Source organism: Orycteropus afer, unplaced genomic scaffold (genome assembly GCF_000298275.1).
Source record: "Orycteropus afer afer isolate SDZICR_OR568_19922 unplaced genomic scaffold, OryAfe1.0 scaffold00009, whole genome shotgun sequence".
NCBI lineage: Eukaryota > Metazoa > Chordata > Mammalia > Tubulidentata > Orycteropodidae > Orycteropus > Orycteropus afer.
Window position 1 is genome coordinate 18,542,567 of NW_006921596.1, and position 17,033 is coordinate 18,559,599.

The 17,033-nt window shown below is 54.2% G+C and overlaps 1 protein-coding gene across 1 annotated transcript in view; it reads left to right on the plus strand.

The window, feature by feature from the left end:
* The window catches only part of SLC12A3 (solute carrier family 12 member 3), a 42,428-nt gene that overhangs the window by 2,154 nt on the left and 23,241 nt on the right, over nucleotides 1-17,033 (plus strand). Inside the window, exons 3-17 of the mRNA XM_007947313.2 lie at nucleotides 1,016-1,091; nucleotides 2,306-2,401; nucleotides 2,719-2,858; nucleotides 3,223-3,333; nucleotides 4,850-4,961; nucleotides 5,158-5,288; nucleotides 9,311-9,395; nucleotides 10,795-10,949; nucleotides 11,175-11,282; nucleotides 11,758-11,881; nucleotides 12,711-12,812; nucleotides 14,001-14,156; nucleotides 14,857-14,956; nucleotides 15,855-15,966; nucleotides 16,269-16,409. Of these exons, the coding sequence (XP_007945504.1) occupies nucleotides 1,016-1,091; nucleotides 2,306-2,401; nucleotides 2,719-2,858; nucleotides 3,223-3,333; nucleotides 4,850-4,961; nucleotides 5,158-5,288; nucleotides 9,311-9,395; nucleotides 10,795-10,949; nucleotides 11,175-11,282; nucleotides 11,758-11,881; nucleotides 12,711-12,812; nucleotides 14,001-14,156; nucleotides 14,857-14,956; nucleotides 15,855-15,966; nucleotides 16,269-16,409 (1,749 nt within the window). The remainder of the gene's footprint in view (nucleotides 1-1,015; nucleotides 1,092-2,305; nucleotides 2,402-2,718; nucleotides 2,859-3,222; nucleotides 3,334-4,849; nucleotides 4,962-5,157; nucleotides 5,289-9,310; nucleotides 9,396-10,794; nucleotides 10,950-11,174; nucleotides 11,283-11,757; nucleotides 11,882-12,710; nucleotides 12,813-14,000; nucleotides 14,157-14,856; nucleotides 14,957-15,854; nucleotides 15,967-16,268; nucleotides 16,410-17,033) is intronic.

Sequence of the window (17,033 nt, forward strand, 5' to 3'; positions counted from 1 at the left end):
AGCGTAACACAAAAAACAAACTCACTGCCATGGAGTCGGATCTGACTCATAGTGACCCCTCCTTCAATTTCTGAGGCAGTATCTCTACGGAAGTAGATTTCCCAATCTTCCTTCCAAGGAGTGGCTGGTGGGTTTGAACTGCCAGCCTTCTGGTTAGCAGTCAAATGCTTTAGGCACTATGCCACCAAGTGCCCAGACAGTTAAGAGTCAAGTAAGAGTCAAGTGAACTTGGCTTTGGAAGGCATTATACGACTACAGAGGGGACAGCATGGGATATAGGAAAAACTTTAGCCTTGCCCTGGGAGGCAGGAAGCCTAGGTTCTGAGCTCTCCTGCCAACTAGCTGTGCCTCCGTGTTCCCATCTGAACAGTGACCCTCTCCCCGCCCCCAAGGCTCATATCGAGAGTCAGCGTCTCCCTCCCAGACGGTAAGGTTCAGAGCCTGGGGCGGCCTCCACCTGGTTTGTCAGAGCAGACTGCAGCCCTCTGAGCCACCCTGACTGTAAACAGCCTCGATCACTACACATTGTGGCTGGGGCCAAGGACCACACCAGCCCCTCCTACCCGGGAACTGTGCCCTCCACTGGGGAAGCTGAGGCCACAGCCACAAGAGCCCTGATTTCTGCTCGAATGTGGGGCATCAGCTCACCTGGCATTTACTGAGCTCCCCTTAAATGCCAGGCCCTGGGGCCAACAGCTGGCCTCTCAGGGCTATGGCTAGGGCAGACAGACACAGGGTCGGAACCTGGAATGAGAGTGAGGGGTAAAGATGCTTGCAGCCTTCAGCCTTTGATGTAGATGGAAAGAGGGTGGGAGGGGCAGGTGGGTCTCCAGGTGACCCCTCCTCCCAGAACTACAGGGCCAGAACCCACTGAAGTGGGTAAAGCAAAGAAAGGACCCAGGGTATCCTAGGCCCAGGTACCCAAATACCATGCTGTGACGGGACGGGAACTTATGTCTTTGGGTTTGCAGTATCTGGCCCACCCTGGTAGCCTCTGACCCCGCTCTCTCCTCAGATCCGTTGCATGCTCAACATCTGGGGTGTGATCCTTTACCTGCGGCTCCCCTGGATTACAGCCCAGGCGGGCATTGGTGAGTGCCACCTCCTGGAGGGGGTGGAGCACTTGAGTCCTGGTCCTCCAGGGCCCCTGGAGGGGTCTCGAAATTGGGCTCCAGAGACCCTGGGCCAGGCCTGCTCCTCGTCAGCTCAGCCTCCAGCCCTCCAGGGAGGGAGGTCAGTCAGGGTGGTGTGGCAGAGGAGCACGGAGCGTGGAGTCAGCAGGCCCAAGGGCTCCGCCGTCTGTTTGCCCTTGAGTAAGTCCCTTAACCTCTTTGAGCCAGTTTCTACTACAGAGTATTGGGCTTAGAGACTTGAACTCCAGACCAGGGTTCAGATGCTAGCTCCACCCCATGCTGTGTGACCTGGGGCAGGATTCTTAACCTCTCTGAGCCTTGGGTTCTTCATTAGTACAGCCACCACCCATCTGTCAGTGGAGGCTTGTGTATTGTCATAATGCCAAACAAGTTTCCGTGGCACTTCCAGGCTAAGACAGACAAAGAGGGAAAGTCTAGCAATTCATATCCAAAAATCGGCCAATAAAAACTTTATGGATCCTAACAGTTTGGTCCACAACTGATCATACAGGCAGGACAGGGAAGCATCTGGTTGGGTTATACACAGGGTCACCATGAGTCATAGGCCAACTTGATGACAGCTAACAACAGCAACCAGGAAACAATACTCCCTCAGAGCTGTCGTGGGGTGTCTACAATATGTGCTAATAGTGGAGGCTCCAGCACCCAGAGGTGCTCATCGAGGGGCGGCTAGTGCTTTATTTCTCATTAGGATTTCAGGGGGCTCCATCTCTTCTGGACCTAACAGTCCTCTTCATGCTGGCTGAGCAGCTCCCCGGTCATTTAGAATACCCCAGGAGATGGACGGGAGCTCTGATAGCATTGTGCCTAAGGCACTTGACCAGAAGGCTGGTGATTCAAACCCACCAGCCACTCCTCGGAAGGAAGGTGGGGCAATCTACTTCCGTAGTGATACCGCCTTGGAAACCCAAGGAGGGGTTGCTATGAGTCAGGTCTGACTCAAGGGCACCTAACAACAACAACAACAACAACAACAGGAGATGGAAGAGACCCATTTGTTCAGATAAGAAAACAGAAGGGAAGTGCCTTCAGTCCCACAGTACATGAGAGGGCAGACTCAAATTCCTCCCATGGCTCCTCTCATGAGCCTCGCCCCTGGGAAGTGCCCGACTGAGTGTTGGGGTGGCCATGGCCCTCACCTGCCCCCACAGTCCTCACCTGGATCATCATCCTGCTCTCGGTCATGGTGACCTCCATCACGGGGCTCTCCATCTCTGCCATCTCCACCAATGGCAAGGTCAAGTCAGGTAGGCCCCACTCTGCCCCATTCTCGCCTGCCTCTTCCCTGATCCCTCCAGGCTGCCCTCTGGTAGACTCCCCTACTTTTCACCCTGGGAACAGGTGTCTGAAGTGCCCCCTCCCAACCGGGACGCCCTAGGTCTCTCCTTCCAGTTCCAGGTGAGGGCTCCAGGCAGGCTTTCTGCCCCAGAAGGATGGTCTCTCGGTCATCCTGCCCCAGGCACCCATTGGGCCCCCTCTTCCGGCCTCGGCCTCTGCCTTTCCTGAGCCTCCCCCAGTCGTTTGGCTCCCTCTGGTTCCACGGCTGCGGGTTCTGCCCCATTAGGCGGCACCTACTTCCTCATCTCTCGGAGTCTCGGCCCAGAGCTGGGGGGCTCCATTGGCCTCATCTTCGCCTTTGCCAACGCCGTGGCTGTGGCCATGCACACGGTGGGCTTTGCAGAGACCGTGCGAGACCTGCTCCAGGTGAGACGGGTGTACCTGGTGGCTCTGCTCCACCCCGTCTGGGTTGGGCCTTCCTGCCTCCTGCTCAATTTCATCTGTCCTGGACCAAGGCCACAATCTGACCACTGCAAGTGACAGTGACAGTCTCATCAAGAAAAGATGAGACCCCATGAGTTCTTTTCAGGAGTGCATGTTGCCCTAGGGCCACATTGTCTGGCCTGATGCAGTGCTGGTTTGGGGCAGCGGGGGGCGGGGGAGGGAGGTCTGTTTAAGTCTGTGTTTTCCTACCAAAGGGCACCCATCAATGCATGAACCTGAGGCAGGGGGCTCCCTGGAAGGTGGGGGTTCAGAGGGCAGATGCAACCAGGCCTGCCCCCTTCTCTAGGAGTACGGCACACCCATTGTGGACCCCATCGATGACATCCGCATCATTGGTGTGGTCACTGTCACTGTGCTGCTGGCCATCTCCCTGGCTGGCATGGAGTGGGAGTCCAAGGTGAGGAAGGCCTGGAGGGAGGGGATATGGGGTGGCCATGTGGGGAAGCAGGGGTTGTAAGGCCTGGGTCCTGGTCCCCACTGAGCCTCCCTTGAGTGTATTAACTGGGCTGGAAGTTCTGTTGCTGTGACAAAACCAAACCAAACCAAACCCACTGCCATTGAGTCGATTCTGACTCATAAAACCCACTGCCATCATTTCCGACTCATAGCGACCCCCACTGGGTTTCTGAGGTGGTAAATCTTAATGGAAGTAGATTGCCCAGTCTTCCTTCTGCAGAGTGGCTGGTGGGTTTGAACCGCCAGCCTTCTGGTTAGCAGTCAAATACACCAGAACTCCTTCTAGCAACCCTTTAGAAAGACAGAGTAGAACTGCCTTGTGGGGTTTCCAAGGATGTAAATCTGTGGAAGCAGTCTGCCTCATCTTTCTCCCAAGGAGTGGCTGGTGGGTTCGAATTGCTGACCTTTTAGTTAGCAACCAAATGTTTTAACCACAATGCCACCAGAGCCCCTTGCTGGTGTGACAAAGATACCCTAAATAGCAGTGGCTTAAACAGGAGAGATGTCTGCTTCTCTCTGGTGAAACAGTCCAGGTGTGCGCAGTCCAGAGTGTCAGGCACCCAGCCTGCCCCCGCTCCTCGGAGTGACCATCACCCACCTGGTCCATATGGGCACATCCCATGTCCACTCTCCTTCTCCCTTCCCTTTTACATCACAGCCTGGAAGTTGCATGGATCACTTCTGCTTCCATCCCATTGACCAAAACAAGGTCTTGTAGCCACACATAGCTGCAAGGGAGGCTGGGGAAGTGTGGTCTCTACATGAACCATGTATCCAGCCACATGGAGTTAACACGCTTTGCTGTTAACTGAAAGGCTGGAGGTTCAAGTCCATGCCAAGGTGCCTTGGAAGGAAGGCCTGGTGATCTACTTATGAAAAGTCAACTATGAAAACCCTACGCAGCATAGTTCTGCTCTGACACACTTGGGTCACCATGAGTTGACGTTGACTCAGTGGCAGCTGGATTTTGGTTTTCTCTAGCCAACTATCAGAGATTTATTACTGTGAAGTAAGGGAAGAAGACGTTAGGTTGCAGCTGGCAGACTTGGCCTCTCAGGCCCTGTCTCTCCTCTCTCCCCCCAACCCTCCGCACTTCCATCATGCTGGCCTCCTCACCATCCATTGGATGCATCAAGCTCATCCCCCAGCTCATTCTATGGGTCTCTCTTCCTCCTCCTTCATTGCTCTGTTCAATGTCTTCTTCTTAGAGCTGCCTTCCTGATCACCCAACCCAGTCCCCACCATGCCCTTCTTTGTACTCTAACTTCATCTTACTGTTTACCAGCCAAGACAGAGACCATGGCTGTCTTGTTCAACTCCTTGAGCAGAGCCTGATGCATCATAAGGAACGAATGAGTGAATTAGATGAGAAGGGGCCCTGGTCAATGTCTTCCCAGCTGGAGCTCCCTGAGTAGGTGAGACAGACAATCTGACCTCTAGGCCCCCTCTGTCCCCAGGCTCAGGTGCTGTTCTTCCTCATCATTATGATCTCCTTTGCCAACTACCTGGTGGGGACACTGATCCCCCCATCAGAGGACAAAGCCTCCAAAGGCTTCTTCAGCTACCGAGGTGCGTGTGGTTTGGGGCCCCTGCCCACAGCTTTGGGGGCAGGGACAGACCAAAAATCTAGCCCTTCCTATGGGCATGAGGAGGATAGGACTCTCAACTTGTATAGCCAGGGATGGCCAGGGGAGTGGACCGACTGCCCTGGCTGGGCCCAGTGAGGGGAGCCAGAGTGACCCTGACTTAGGCCTTGGTTTTCCAGGGGACATTTTTGTCCAGAACTTGGTGCCCGACTGGCGGGGCATGGACGGCACCTTCTTTGGGATGTTCTCCATTTTCTTCCCCTCGGCCACAGGCATCCTGGCAGGGGCCAACATCTCCGGGGACCTCAAGGTGAGCAGGATGCCCAGCCCTCTCGCCTCCTGGCACTATCGGCTGTGACCAGAATTTTGCTCCTTGTCCTCCCAGTATCTCCTCCTGAGTCACTGAGCTTGGCACTGAGACCAGGGGACCAGAGCTTCTAAAATCCAATGTAGTCCAATCCAATCCAACCCAACTCAACCCATCCCAACTCAACTCAACCTAATTCAACTCAACCCAACTCAACTCAATCCAACTCAACCCAACCCAACTCAACTCAACCCAAATCAACTCAGTTCAATTCTGAGGTTGTTGATTGACATCTGCTTTGCTCTTGGCTCTGAGGGCACCCAAAAGTGGTCCAGTTTCCTCCCTCTGCTCCTGGGGCTCTCAGCCTAAGGGGAAGACTGTCCCACCTGTGGTCTTTACAAAACTCAGCCTTGATCACATTCATTTTTGATGAACCCTCTCCACTGCCTCAAGCATTAAGGCAGGCTTCTTGACTCAGTGTCTTAGGCCCCCAGCTACTTCTGCCATCTTAATGGCCCTACCCCACCTCCCCATGTCACTCATCATTGCCCCATCTTTTGTCCATGCCTTTGCCTGCTCTATCCTCTCTGCCTAGGACTCCTCAGCCTTGTTTTTTACCTCACAAAGCTCTGTTCTTCCTTCAAATACCACCTTTATCCCTCCATCTCCCTCGGTCCTGCCCATTGGAGTGAGTCATGGCTCCCCCGCAGCTTTTCCTGTAATGGCTTCGGGCCATGTGCACCTGTTCCTCTTGTATCTTGAGAACAAAAGTTCACTTCTATGTCCCTAGTCCTGGTTTGGAGTCTGATGCATACCAGGTGCTCTGCATGTTTGTTGAGTGAATAATGGTGAGATGTCGCAGAAATGTTAGAGTAGAGTACATACACAGTACTCAAAGTTGGGAGTGGGAACCAGACACTGATGTGGCTGGGGGGGTCCAACAAAATTATGGGTGGAGGTGGGATTGGGGCTGGGTTTTGAGAGCCTTTGCTAGTGGAAGAGACTGGCATACCAGCAGGGGGTGAGTGGTGGGGGGCCTGGCTGGGGGCTAGAAATCCCATCTCACCCTTCCCACGCCCTAAAGGCTCTCCTAGATGCATTTGCTCAAGTGAATTTAAAATGGTACATCGGAAACAATCTTGTAGCTTGGCCTTTTCTAACCAGATGTGCCCTGGGTGCATGGAGCTGGGCCTGGAAATCAGAGAGAGGGCATGAGTATCTGCTTCCCCTCCTTCACCCTGGGAACAGCCAGCAGAGGCCTGGGCTCCTGTCTCAAGGTCACTGCAGAGGGTGGGTTGATGCTCAGGCACCTGGTTCCCTCTGAGACCCATGATGGAAGGTCACCTGGGGTTTATCTAGATGCTTTATCAAGCTTCTTAGGCCACCACCGGGCCCTGCACACAGATGTCGGGCCAGGCATGGCTGGGGAGGCAGCATCTCACTTTGTCTTAAATGTCCTCAAGCCCTGAAGGGGCCTTTGCCTCCTGGACCAGACCTTTTGGCCCATGCTGTAGGATATCATAGATGGTCATCAGTGTCCTCTGTAGAAGGGCAGTTCCCACTTATGGAATCTTCACTGCAAGATTTTGGGCAATTCCCTTGAACCAAACCAAACCAAACCAACAAACAAACCTCTCTGGGCCTCCGTTTCCCCAACTATACAATGGGACTAATACAGCCCCCACTTTGCAGGAGGTAATGAGGATTCAATGAGCTTATTCACAGAAAGCCCTTACAACAGGGCCTGGCACAGAGGAGAGCTGAGAGCTAGTTGTCATAGTCATTTTTACCATGTGACCAACGGTGCCAAGCACTGTCCTCGGGGCAGCCCTAAGCGTGTCATATCATCATCACCCCCATGTTACAAACTAGCAAACCACCCATCGGGGCTTAGGGGCTTACCCAGGGCCACCCAGTGGGCAGCAGACAAAGAGCCCTTGACTTTATCACGGTTCCTTCAACAAGTGTTTTTTGAGTACCAGCTTTCCGCTAGGCTCTTGTGGATGAGCGTGACAAACCATACACAAACTTCCACCCTCATGGGGCTGATGTCCTAAGGGGTGAGCCAATGACAAACAAATAAGTAAAATGTGACATCTGTCAGATGGTGGCAGGTGACAGGAGAAAACAGCAGGGAAGGAGTGGGGTGCAATGTAGGCAGCGTGGCTGGGGATGGCCCTGAGGGAGTGACACTGAGCAGAGACATAGAGGGGGCAGTGGTGTCACTAGAGGATGTGGACCACACCAGGTGACACTGTCAGAGGACATGACACTAAAATGACTGTCTATAAAATTTCCGTGCAGTGTTTCAGCAGAAATTTATTATGCTTGATAAAATTGTTCCCATAGTTTTAACGACAAAAACATTTTGGTAAACCCAGCTTCCATGCATCGATATACCTTCAAGGTTACAAGTCTGTGCTGATTGACCTTCTGGACCTTCTCACATGCTCTGGTCAGAGCTGTCATTATTACCTAATTACGGTGACGCTTGGAATCGTGCCCTCGTGTCTGCATGTGCTAAAAGCACACACGGTTCTCATTGCTGCTGATGTTTTTATAGTCACTAATTTTGTCCAATTTTTGGCTGTTTTAGCTACAGTGTTGTGATTGTAGTATTTGTGAACTTATACCAATCACTTTTTTGAAAATGAAGTTGTAATTAAAGGTAAACAAGGAGAAAAATCAAAAGAGCCTCCACTCAGTTACTAAGAATGTTGTAACTAACGTTGTCATTCAATGTAGATTTTACTAAACCATTTTGTTATTAGTTTTCATGGGATCTAACAACTATTCCATTTAAGCAATTTACAACTATATCACATTTTATTCTGTGATTCACATTGATAAACATTCTGCCTGGTCAGGCATGGAGGAGAAGGTCCATGGTGTGTGGAGGGGGTGACACCGTAAGTTACTGCATTGGGTAACACCAACCCCAGTACTGCCACTAAGGGGGGGTGATGACAGATTTGTCACTGGTAATGCTTTCTGTTGTTGTTGGGTACCTTTGAGCGGTTCTGACTCCTGGTGACCCTGTGTGTCAGAGTGGAACTGCTCGGTTGGGTTTTCTAGGCTGTAGGCTTTATGGGAGCAGATCTCCAGGGCTTTCTCCCTCAGAAGCCACTAGATGGGTTCGAACTGATGACCTTTTGGTTAGCAACAAAGTGCTTAGCCATTGTGCCATTAGGGTACCTTTTGGTACTGCTAGCCCCTTTGATTCCCCAACAGTGGTCTCGTGCTGGTGCTCACTGTCACAGCCACCAGCGACATGGGCAGGGCAAGCATTATTAGGCCAGAGTTTGGACTGGAAGACTGAATTCCAGAGACAAGGGTCTTGCTATGTGAAGAAAAGGACTGTGTAGACTTTTATCGGGAGCTCTAGTAGTGTAGCGCCTAAGGCATTTGACTGCTAACCAGAAGGCTGGAGGTTCAAACCCATCAGCCACTCCTCGGAAGGACAATTGGGCAATCTACTTCTGTGGTGATACCACCTCAGAAACCCAAGGAGGGGTCGCTATGAGTTGGAATTGACTTGATGGCAGTGAGTTTGGTTTTTTATAATTAGGATTTATGTGTGTTAGGGCTGACGGGGACTGGGCCCTGGTCTGGGAGTGTCACACGGATTGATGCATTTGGCCACCATCCTATGAAGTGGTAATTGTCACCCTCATGTCATGGATAAAGGGACCAAGGGATGAGAGAATAAGCAAGTGGCCCAGCTGGTCATCTGGAATGGAACCCAGGCCACTGACCCCCAAGCTTTGCCATCATCCCCTTCACCCTTCATACCCCATACCAGGGTAGGCCCAGTGACCTTATGGGCCAATGTGGGCTGGTTTTCAGTGCCTGCCACTGTCTCCTAGGCCCTGGATGTGGTCTCAGCCCTGTGCTTGTGTTGCATCCTGCCCTCCTCTGTGGGACCTCACTCCCAAGGTTCCTTCCCCTACCAACCAGCCTCAGGCAAAAAGGGGCGGGGACTGGCCAGGAGGCCCAGAGGCTGTCTGACACGCTCCCTCCTCCAGGACCCCGAAGTAGCCATCCCCAAGGGAACACTCATGGCCATCTTCTGGACCACCGTCTCCTACCTGGCCATCTCAGCTACCATCGGTAAGTGGCCGGGCCCTTGGGGCAGAAGAGGATGTGGGAACCCAGCCCCCACCTGCAGTGCCCATGAGGTCTATGGGGCCTGCAAGCACATGGCACAGCCTCGTTCCTGAGGCCCATGTATGGGACTCAGACCACTGGAGGACAGTCATGAGGTGGGGTTTGGCTTGTCTGACAGAAAGAGCTGGGCTGAGAGGACATGGTGGCCCCAGGAAGTCAAGGCTAGAACCCTAACCTTGGGGGCATCTTGGTGGACCGGAACATCTTCCTGGGGGCACTTAGGGGAACTGGGTCAGACAAATCCCTTTGGTCCATACAAACTTTGGGGTTCCAGATTCATAGGTGTGAAGTTCCACACACACAAAAAATCATACTCTGACCCTAGGAATAATAATATTAATAATGATAATAACAGCAGCTGGCTTACCTTGTGCCTGGCCCTTAAATACTTTATCTCATTTAATCCAGCACCAGCATGTCCCCCATTTTACCGACAAGGCTCAGGGAGGTTAAGTCCCCTGCCCAGGGTCACACAGCCACTGAGTAGTAGAGCCAGGGTTGGATCCCAAGCCTGTGCTGTTAACATCTGCCTCTTCCCAAGATCCTCCCAAGCGTGCTTGCTCCCAGTAACCATGTCACGAGACAAGCTCATCACTGATGGCCAGGGGGCTGGCCCTTGGTGACAGCCAGTCAGGGCTTGAGACCCAGCTCTGCTTTAAGAGGACTTCGTATCACTGAGTTGTTGATGCCTCTGTAAAATGGGATGACACAACGGAAATAATAACTGCTTCCCAGGGTTCCTTGGAACAGTGCCTGGAGCACTGTAAGTGTTCCTATCTATTAGTTATGATTGTGATTGCTTTTGGAGTCCCTGGGTGGGGCAGATGGTTAAGCACTTGGCTACTAACTAAAAAGTTGGTGGTTCAAATCCACCTGGAGGCACCTTGGAAGAAAGGCCTGGTTATCTACAGGTTATTGTTGTTATGTGCTGTCGAGTCAGACCCGACTCATAGCGACCTCTCCTTGGATTTCTGAGGCAGTATCACTACAGAAGTAGAGTGCCCAACCTTCCTTCCAAGGAGTGGCTGGTGGGTTTGAACCGCCAGCCTTCCGGTTAGCAGTCACATGTCTTAGGCACTATGCCACCAGCCGTTTAAAACCCACTGGAGGGAAGTTCTGCTCTGGAATACTCGGCATCACCGTGAGTTGGTGTCAACTTAACAGCAACTGGTGTTTTAAAAAATTATTATTATCATTATTATTCCATGATCAAGGAAGAGCTGAGCCCCTCTCCCCCTCAGCATCTTGCTCTCCACAGCAGCGGCCAGCATTTGGGGGAGGAGACGGGAGGAGAACAGAGGGGAGGGGCCAAGAGCCTCCCACATTTTCCTCTTCCTCCCAGGCTCCTGTGTGGTGCGAGATGCCTCTGGGGACCTGAATGACACGGTGACCCCTGGAGCAGGCCCCTGCGAGGGCCTGGCCTGCGGCTATGGCTGGAACTTTACCGAGTGCTCCCAGCAGCACAGCTGCCACTACGGCCTTATCAACTACTACCAGGTACCCCTGGGCCATGAGGAGGGCCCGCCTCACCCTCTTGGGTCTCAGTGGGCTTTGGCAGGAAGTAATCCCACCATAGGATGAATGGCTGGGCCCAGAGTTGGGAAAGACGGTGAGGGCTGAGGTGGAGATTCACCTGGGTGGGCACTGAGACCCAGGAGAGGTTGTGGACTCAGGCCCCGGACCCAGCCTCTACCATAGGGCCCTGAATCCTGCATCCCACAGACCATGAGCATGGTGTCAGGCTTCGCGCCCCTGATCACGGCCGGCATCTTTGGGGCCACCCTCTCTTCTGCTCTGGCCTGCCTTGTCTCTGCAGCCAAAGTCTTCCAGGTGAGGTCACAGATGGAAAGGGTGGGAAGGGTAGGCTGGGAGGCCCAGGTAGAAGGTCCTTGTGCGACAGGTACAAAGGCCTAAAGGTGGGTACAAGGAGTCATGTCTGCGGTGTCTCGACTGAAGGGAGAAGGGCTAGAACTGTAAATGTCAAGGACATGGCCTCCTTCCTGTGACATGGTTTGGAAAACTTGCATTCTTGCCCAAAACTCTTATGCACACGTGCAGCCTGCTACCATGTCTGAGCCATGCCACCCACGTTTTAGCCCAATGCATTCAGACCCTTCATGTTGCCCTCTCACCATCTCTGTGGGCTTTCCCGGCTCTTGGGAGATAGACAGGGGCTATCTGCTATTAACAGAAACAGAAACCATGACCCAAATTGAGGGAGTGCCTTGCAGAGGTCACAGAGGGAGCCTGGGGAAGGGGTGATCGGTGCCAGCCAGGGTGTTAGCATGGCGGCCTGTACCCACAGTGCCTATGTGAGGACCAGCTGTACCCGCTGATTGACTTCTTTGGCAAAGGCTACGGCAAGAACAAGGAACCCATACGCAGCTACCTGCTGGCCTATGCCATCGCTGTGGCCTTCATCATCATTGGTAAGAAGCACAGGGCATGAGGAGGGGCCTCTGTTCTCTCCAGTCATCTCACGCCCAGTGCCCAAGTGACCGGGCAGTCAGCAGGCACTAAGTGGATAGTGATAACTGTTAAGGGGGCAGATGAAGCCCTAGCCGGAAGGAGACTTGGGGAGGTCAGTTGTGTGGTCTCCCTACCCACCTCCAGACAGCTTCCTGCCAAACAAGGCCAGGTGGGTGGGCCCCTGGCCTCTTTTCTGGTTACGTATTCCAGTGTCCTGGCTACTGGGACAAACTCTAGGGCTAAATTAATCCCCAAGACATCCAGCTGACTGGCCCCTCCTTGGGAGCCAATACAAATGACTGGGCCAATGTCTTCATAAGCATAAACTAGACAAACCCAGTGCCTCAGGCTAGGGATTCCTTAGAAGAAAAAGTCCCAAGCTTGGAGTTAATCAGATTGACTGTCTATCCTGGCCTTGCCAGGTGTCAGCTGTGTGACCTGTTTCCTTATCGGCCAAATGGGAGTGATAGCAGGTGTGTTGCGAAGGGTCAGGAAGGGACCTGCTCAGAAGAGGGTGACAGCTACCGCTCTGGGTCACCCCATAGGCTGGCGGATCCTCCTCTCACCACTGCCCTCCCTCCCCCCTTTTAACAGCTGGCCGTTAACACTTTACAAAACACTGTCGCTTTGAACTTTACAAAATGATGGACCCATTTCATAGATAAGAAGGTGGAGCCTCACTGAGCCTCAGTGGCCTGTCTGGGTCCCCCACCCTGTGAGGTAGGGTGTTCAGCAGCTCCTTGGCAGAGTTCCCAATGGGCTGTCCTCTCTCTTCCTGGGTCCCTGCAGCCGAGCTCAACACCATCGCCCCCATCATTTCCAACTTCTTCCTGTGTTCCTACGCCCTCATCAACTTCAGCTGCTTCCATGCCTCCGTCACAAACTCCCCTGGTAAGCAAATCCCTCGCCTCGCCAAGGGAGGGGGCCTAAGGGCTAGGCATTTGGAGAGGGTGGTGGTGGAAGGTATGGGTGGAGGTAAACAGACCAATGTCACCTCTCAAAACACAATTAAGAGAACATACACATGACAAGGAAGATTGTACAATCTACTTCCTTAGAGATACCATCTTGGAAACCAAAGGAGGGGTGTCACTATGAGTTGGGACCAACTGGATGGCAGTGAGTTTGGTTTGTTGGTTTTATCTTTTATCAAAGGAGCCTTGATAGCACATCATCAAGTGCTCAGCTGCCAACAAAAAGGCTTGTAGTTGGAACCCACCCAGCAACTCTGCAGGAGAAAAGGCCTGGCAGTCAATTCCTGCAAAGACTGCAGCCCAGGAAACCCTATGGGGCAGTTCCACTCTCCCATATGGGGTCACTGTGAATTGGAATCGACTTCACAGCGCCTAATAACACAACATCCTTTATCAAGTGCTCACAGTGTGGACTTTCCACAGACTCATACGAGTTACAGTCAGAAGACTAGAGATTTTTCTAGTCCCTCCCCCACTGAGTATTCAGAAGGCAGGGAGTCTGGTGCCCGGAGAGCCAGGGGACTTGCCCAAAGTCACAGACAGGGCCGCCACATGTGGTTGCTGCAGGCCACACTGCACGGCTCCAGGAGGACCTCATAGATCGATATGTTTATTATGCATTTTCTGGCAGATAGAAGTGAACAGTATCACTTAGCCCAGAATCGCCGACGGGCTGGTCTCGTATGTAGACCACAGAAGCATGGTGGCCCTGGGGTTGTGCTGGGGCAGCTCTTACATGTGGTGGCAAAACCAGGCCAGAACCCGGCCTCCTGGTCCCCAGTTCATGTCCTTTATCCTCTACATCACCGCTTTGCTCCACGGGAGCTGGTGCTTTGCTGACATTGGGCATCCTGTGAGCATATTGGGCCAGAGCTGGCTGCCTTCTCCTTGGTGTGGCCTGTCAACATGGTAAAATGCCAACTGAAGCAGGCAGAGGGCCATCCTGAGACCCTCTGGGCCTGCTCCAGCAGGCAGTGTAGATGGCTGGTGGGCCACAGGCTGGGACCCCAGCTCTGGCCATTGCTGGCCTTGCCCCGTGGAGCTGCTCTGGCCCGGGAGCAGGCTGCGGAGGCTTAATGTGCCCTTGGACCTTGCCCCGCCCCAGGCTGGAGACCCTCGTTCCAGTACTACAGCAAGTGGGTGGCTCTGTTTGGGGCAGTTGTGTCTGTGGTCATCATGTTCCTGCTCACCTGGTGGGCGGCCCTCATCGCCATTGGTGTCATCCTCTTCCTCCTGCTCTACGTGCTGTACAAGAAGCCAGGTGTGTGCCCTGGGCTGCAGGGGCTCACCGCCCTCTCCTCCCTGAGGCAGCCAGGCTGGCTTCCGAGGGCCCCTTCTGTCCCTCTAGCCTCATCCCTTCCCTCAGGACAAGGAGTCCAGGAGGTGTGTTCCCTCAGAGCCCACAGCTTGACCTCTAAACCACCAGGCACCCAGGACCCTGGGATTCCCTGCCCAAATGGTTAAGGTGGCTCCTAGAGTCTGTGTGGCCTCTTCCCAGGCCTACTCTCCTGAGCATGGACACTCATTGGGGGCTTACCAGGCCTGAGGGGTCAGAGGGTGGCTGCTTGGAGGACATTGAGGGCAAAGCTTGGAGGTGCAGGCAAAGACCTCGGGGTGGGTGTGATCTGAGGTAGGACGCACAACTCCAAGGGCGCCATGAGCCTGGCCTTTGAGGCCATGGGAGATCTGTGTGTCAAGGTGGGAATATTTTGACATGCAACTTCTAAGCATGTGGCCATGTGGCATGCAGGCCTCTGGCCTGGGCCTCGCAGTCATCGGAAACAGAGCAACAGCCACCCACCCCCCGGCCCAGCTGCCCCTCTCCTGTGGGTTCTCAGAGCCCAGAGGAGGCTGGGGCTATGGCCTTGCTCCTCCCCAGCACCGCCCCCCCCGCCCGGCCTCTGCATGTCTGTTTTCCCCCTTTAATTTCTAATCTTGCGTTCATCCTTCGCCACCCTCAGAGGTGAACTGGGGCTCCTCGGTGCAGGCTGGCTCCTACAACCTGGCCCTGAGCCACTCAGTGGGCCTCAACGAGGTGGAGGACCACATCAAAAACTACCGGTGAGCAGGGGCCCCAGAACCCCAGATCCAGGTCCAGACCTGTCCTCTGAGAGGGCCGTGTGCATCAAGGGCTGGGCCTATCCTCAGAGAGGGAACCAGAGAGGGAAAGTTCTAGTCAAGAGACCTGCGCAGACATTGTGCAGTGGGGACCAAGCAAGTTGAGTGATCACCCTGTGCCTCGGTTTCCACAGCGAGACATGCTCTATGAACCTCAAAGAGTGATATGAGGGTGACTTGGTGGTGTGACTATGCTCAGAAACATACAGGGTCACCGTGAGTCAGAGTTAATTCAAGGGCAACTGTTATATTTATGTTGCACCTACCCTGAGCCAGGCGCTATGCTAAGTGCTGCCTCACACTGCCTCCTGTGTACATGGCCTCTGGGGTATGAGACGTTACTGACCCTCTTCACAGCTAAGAACACTGAGGCACAGTAAAGTAGCTGGCCCCAGTCACACACTGAGGCTAGTGTGGTGGTGGCCATCCACCACTGCCCTGTGCTGCCTGGAGATGCAGAGGCCAAGCCCCCTAGGGACTTGTGAGTCAAGGGCCCCCTCACTCCAGTCTTTATCCTTCCACTCAAGTGCTGTGGGGGCCAAGCAGGAGCACCTGGTGGAGAAGGAAGGATGGTTTGCTCCAGCCAGACATTTGGGGCCCTGAGCAGAAAGGAAGCCATAGACCCACCTGAAAGGGCAACACTCTGGGTCTTGAGTCTCAGCTGAGGAGACAAGGCCCAGAGCATACCTGGCCTTGTCAGAGGCCTCACCAGGGTGTCACCTGTCCTTCTGTTGGGAAAGGAGACCCAAGAGGGGGCGGACTCCTGCATGCCTGCCTTTTGCACCCAGACCCTGGGGGACCCTCTCCTCATGGTTAGGCCATTTTCTCCGCCCCTTGTCAGCCCCCAGTGCCTGGTGCTCACTGGGCCCCCCAACTTCCGGCCGGCACTGGTGGACTTTGTGGGCACCTTCACTCGGAACCTCAGTCTGATGATCTGTGGCCATGTGCTCATTGTAAGTCTGGAGGTGGCCTTACACAGAAGAGAGCTGCCTGGGCACGCCGCCCACCACAGCGTTGGGGGCAGAGGGGAGGCGGAGCCAGGTCTCTCCCCCCCCACCCCCCACTCTCTGCCCCCCTGCCCTGCCTCTCTCCGGACCCTCTCCCTTCCTCCTGTCCCCCTTCCCCTCCCTCACTCTGTAAGGGACACGGGCACCTGCGGGTCCTGCTGAGCCCCTGGGGTAGCCTTCAGGGCAGGCAAGGGGCTGATTCTCCAGGTGGAGGGTGAGGTCACCCCCGGCCGCACCCCTGGCCGCAGGGACCCCGCAAGCAAAGGATGCCCGAGCTCCGGCTTATCGCCAGCGGGCACACCAAGTGGCTGAACAAGAGGGAGATCAAGGCCTTCTACTCGGACGTCATCGCCGAGGACCTCCGCAGTGGGGTGCAGATTCTCATGCAGGTACCACGGGTTCGGGGTTCCCAGGACTCACTTCCTGAGAGGCAGGGAGTCCTGGGGGCCGGCTTAAGCCCCCGCTGCTGCACCACAGGAGTCCTGGGGTGGCACAAACAGCAGCTGACAGAATGGATGGAAGTTTGAGTCCACCCAGAGCACCTCGGGGGAAAGGCCTGGCCGTGTTCTAAAAAAAATCAACCACGGGAAACCCTGGAAGCACAGTCCTGCTCTGACCACATGAAGCTACCATGAGTCAGAGTCTACGGCACCACAAAACCAAACTAAACGCACTGCCGTCCAGTCGGACAGACTCATAGTGACCCCTCCTTGGGTTTCTGAGGCGGTATCACTACGGAAGTAGATTGTTCAACTTTCCTTCCGAGGAGTGGCTGCTGGGTTTGAACTGCCAGCCTTCTGGTTAGCAGTCAGATGCCTTAGGCACTAGCCACCAGAGCTCCCCCTGCATCACAGCTGGGTTTTTTTTTTTTTTTTGGCTGCACCACCACCCCACCTCTTCCATCCCTCCAGACATGCTGATTCAGGCACTTCCTCTGAGTGCCCAGGACCTGGGGAAACTGACTTGGAGTCTGGGGGCTGTGTGACCATGGGCAGTTCTTCTTCTTTTTTTTC